Source organism: Austrofundulus limnaeus, unplaced genomic scaffold, assembly GCF_001266775.1.
Source record: "Austrofundulus limnaeus strain Quisiro unplaced genomic scaffold, Austrofundulus_limnaeus-1.0 Scaffold9, whole genome shotgun sequence".
Classification (NCBI taxonomy): Eukaryota; Metazoa; Chordata; class Actinopteri; order Cyprinodontiformes; family Rivulidae; genus Austrofundulus; species Austrofundulus limnaeus.
Window position 1 is genome coordinate 1984301 of NW_013952411.1, and position 4215 is coordinate 1988515.

Here is a 4215-nt window from a genome sequence, read left to right on the forward strand (position 1 = left end):
ATATATTAGTTTCCCATATACTGATAAAATTTGTGCACTTTAACCCATCACATGTGAGATGCATCCAGCTGGAGCTAAAGGTCTTTTAAGGTAATTCTTTTTAAGAAAGATCTTAAAAAAACTTTAGAAAGCTTAATAAAGACCTAGAAAGGTGTTTATAAAGACCACTGTAAAATGTAAGAAACTCTGGAAGCAAATTATAAAGAAATTATGGGTGGTTTGAACTCCATATGACAGTATGGGGCTCCTGGAAGAGTTTACCTGAGTTAAATTTGAATTTACTTACTGCAAATGCTTACTTTGCAGAAAAAGCCACTTGTTTTATAACTTAGTCAGATATTCACCAGCAAATCACCGAATTCCACAGAAGCTTTTACAATATGTAAATGTTTTTACATCAAGTTGCAGCTGCTTAGATGTGGTAAAACCTTTCTTTTGAAACAGACCTGTGGTTCTGAGTCCAGTAGCAGCAAACAGGACTTTTAGAAGTTACAGAACGTATTTATTTCATTTTTTTAAGGTGAAAAGTTGCAGTTTGTCTTTCGAAACATCAACCCTTCTGATCAGAACAACGCGTATGTCATCACGATGGGGATTAAAGAAGACAGATCGTACCAGAGTAAGTCACACAAGTCCATTGCATTAAAAAGACAAATACTTATTGTAAATTTTGAGCTTTTTAAATATGTTCTCTATATATTTATTTCTTTTTCTTTTTTATAAATAGTTGTGTCCAGTGACCCAGTGCTCGACTGTTTGCCAGTCTTGGAAAACCGACTTCAGGAGACCAATAATTTACCAGCATTCCTGGCAAATGTCAGGAAGGAGTTTATCTCCAAGGCATGCTGCTGAGCTTGGCCACTTCCTGTAAAAACCTGCTGTGATGTTTTCATTATTGACCAAAGGCAGGGAGGATACAAAGTACAACTGCCTTGTTAGGGTTGACACTGAAGTCTCTGTGCTTCATGGCAGGAGTTTCATCTTGTTAACAATTTACTTATCATTTTGGTTTTATTCGGACTAAGTTGTGGAATGAATTCACAGTTTTTTTTTATCCAGTTGAAAATCCAAAAGAACCATTCAAATTTAAAAGCTTTTCATTTATTGTGTTTTTAGCATTGCTTGTGTTGCAAAAAATAAAGATCATACACTTTACCAGTTCTAATGTTTAAATCTATAAAATGTCACAATTGAGCTTTTCTGTATAAAATGCATTAAAAATATTTTTTAAAATGTCATCAACATTGTAGATTTGTGCAGTGTTTGTAAAACAAGCAGAAAAGTAGTCCTAAACCAGGCTCTTTCTTCCCTCTGCAGCAGCTCTTTGAAGCTAACTTTAGCAATTTGTTTTTTGTCAATTCGTTTGAAAATATGTGCTCGATAATACGAGTGAAACATGTTGATTAGTAGGGGTGAGAATCTTTTACTGTCTCACAATTTGATTCTGACTTTTGGGGCCACGATTCGATTCAAAATCGATTTTTTTAAAATTCAAAACTGATCATGTGAGCCCATTTGACGTGCTCTCTAAGTGCTTCATCTTCATTTTGCAAATCTTGCACACAGTGAAGCTCATGTCAAACTCGGACTCTTTCAGTAAAAACCAAAATGAGCACAAATCTTTGCATTCAACGAAGACTCTGTCAATTGAATCTCCCTTTCTTCCAATTTTGTAGTTTCCTCTTTGTTTTGGTGCTTTCTGTGCATGCATACCTTCCAGAATCGGCTGCATGGTGACATTGGGACCTCCCAGTTACAAAATGAAGGCTGACAGCCACTGGATTTGCTTTACTTTTTTATTTTCAAAAATCGCTTTTAGGACATTTTAAATTGAGTCTGAATCTTTGTAAATGAGAATTGTGATTCTGATGTGAATCGATTTTTTGGTGCACCCCTATTGATTAGATCATGTTGTAGACTGTAGGCCACTTTAATAATCCAATTTCCAGCTTTAAAGTGTGATCTTTCTCTCAAACCTATCAGGATTACGTTTAAAGACTTTAAAGACTAGATAAAAATAAATATGCCTGCATAGTTTAGTTGTAGCTTTTATTAAATTTGGTATAAGCTATACTGTATTTACATGAATATGGTCTTTTTTTAAACTTTAGGATAACTAAAGTGTAAAAATATGAACAAAAGTTAAAATTCACTTAATATTTTTAGTTTTATAAAGTCAGCCCCTCTGGCCGGAATGGCCCCCATTCAACAAACTCAAAGTGGCCCAAGGACCACCAGTTGATAATCACACCTGGAGCGTTTTGCAGCTCGTGACATTTTAGTGATCCAGGGAAAAGGTTGCAGACCCCTGTCCTAAAATGGTTATCGTTGGATGTTGGCAGATGTTAAATGTTTTGTACAGCTGATGTATAGTTTAGTTGAGCCGTGCTGTTTTGTGGTTTTGCTCTTCATCAGTCTGCTCGTTCAGGCATCAGATGACTTGCTTTGGTTTATCACTGGTAGCTCTTCAACATAGGTCGATGGGAAATGACCTTTCTGGCCGTTAATCATGCCAAACCACCAACCATTATCTCCCTTGGTGCAAACGTCCAGAAGATCGCCTGTGAAACAAGTGACTTCATCAGTTAAAGCATCACTCTTTACTGGAATGAGCTGCTTTAGATGACCTTCTTACCTTCTTTCAAAGCCAATTCATCTTCATGTTCAGGTGTGAAATTGTACAGGACCTTGCATTTTCCTACACTGCCCAGCTCCTCTGTTTTATTTGAACATTTACAGGTTTAATTACATGTTGCATGTCCGGATGTCATTAGAAAAAAAAATGTTTGGATGCTAAATAARTTACCTTGTCCTTCATGATTTGTGTCAGACAGAGCTTTGTCATTGTTGCTGCCGCTCTCCATCTTTTCCTCCGATGTAGTGGTAGAAGTGGCCGGGTCAGTAGCTGTTGGTTTGGGCTCCACAGGTGGTTGTGTTAGACTCTGAACCGGGCCTTTGCAGATGATGGAAGCTCTCAGAGACTGTCGGGATCTGAATGGCGTTCTCCTCAGTTTTACTGGGCGAGTCACTTGAACGACGCTGTGCTCACAGTCCTTAGAGGAAAAAAGGGGTTTGGTCTACATTATTTTGAATTAGGAAGAAAAAAAATCCCACATGTAATTCTTCATGTGAGTGAAGAAAGGATCATTTGCTTTTAAAACTTTAATATTATACTGGATTATGAGGGTGTTTCAGTGTTTTTTTTTTTTATTTTCTGTATGCTTAGAAACCGTTGAGAGATACATGTGGACTAAAAACTGGTTGCTGCAACAAATAAAAGATTTTTCAGCATTTCTCACTTTGCTGAATTTCTTGTGAACATTCGGCCCCATTAATTTCCACTAGGATTTCTTTGTTCAGATAAATCATTAATTATTTCTGAAACAATGTGGAAAAACAACATCACAGCAGTCAAGTAAAAAAAAGCCACTTATTTTAAGCCCTTCAAACCGTCTTTCTATCAAACCATGCACAACCAGCTCATTGGGGGAAAAATGTGTTTGTAACAGTAATTGGAAACCATACTGTTCTCACTTCAAGTTGAAGTTCTTCAACTGCAGATGTGATTGAATCTGAACAATGTCTTTACTCACAATAGATCTATGTTTGTACCTTCAATAGTCTTGTACAGATTAGAGAAATATTTGAAATGTCACTGTGAAAACCTAAACTTTGAAGTACGCCTGACACTTTGCCTACAGTGCACAGCACAATAGTCCTAACATAAAAATTTCATTTAAAGGATCAGTCAAAAAAGCAGCTGTTAAATACAGTAATTAAAACAACAAAATTAAAGAAAAATGAAAACAGGTGTGTTTGCAATTAACTATTTTCTGCAATAGCCTATATTGAATGTTCTGTTATTTCAAGATAAGGTTTTATTTCATTATCTACAGAAAACGTTTTGTTTTCTCCAGATAATGTGATGATTAATGTGTAAATGTGTTGAGTGAAACTCTTGTTTAAAATTATCTCCTGCTTCCTAAGGCAAAAAGACAAAACCATTGCCTGTGTTGATTGTGTTAGCAAAATATCTAACACACTACCAGACATTTTAATCTCACAGTGAGTAATCGTTGAATTTATCCTCCTCAGACCCAGAAGAAAAAAAGGTTTGGATATCTATCTATCTATCTATCTATCTATCTATCTATCTATCTATCTATCTATCTATCTATCTATCTATCTATCTATCTATCTATCTATCTATCTATC

At 35.8% G+C, this 4215-nt stretch overlaps 2 protein-coding genes across 2 annotated transcripts in view; one reads left to right on the forward strand and one right to left on the reverse strand.

Moving 5' to 3' along the window:
* The window catches only part of spc25 (SPC25 component of NDC80 kinetochore complex), a 5650-nt gene extending 4412 nt beyond the window's left edge, over nt 1-1238 (forward strand). The window contains exons 6-7 of the mRNA XM_014001475.1: nt 521-619; nt 728-1238. Coding sequence (XP_013856929.1) covers nt 521-619; nt 728-852 — 224 coding nt within the window. The 3' untranslated portion in view covers nt 853-1238. The remainder of the gene's footprint in view (nt 1-520; nt 620-727) is intronic.
* Nucleotides 1239-2102: 864 nt separating this feature from the next.
* Nucleotides 2103-4215, reverse strand: part of nostrin (nitric oxide synthase trafficking) — an 11081-nt gene continuing 8968 nt past the window's right edge. Inside the window, exons 14-16 of the mRNA XM_014001476.1 lie at nt 2807-3053; nt 2636-2716; nt 2103-2561 (exon numbers count right to left, since the gene is read on the reverse strand). Of these exons, the coding sequence (XP_013856930.1) occupies nt 2425-2561; nt 2636-2716; nt 2807-3053 (465 nt within the window). The 3' untranslated portion in view covers nt 2103-2424. The remainder of the gene's footprint in view (nt 2562-2635; nt 2717-2806; nt 3054-4215) is intronic.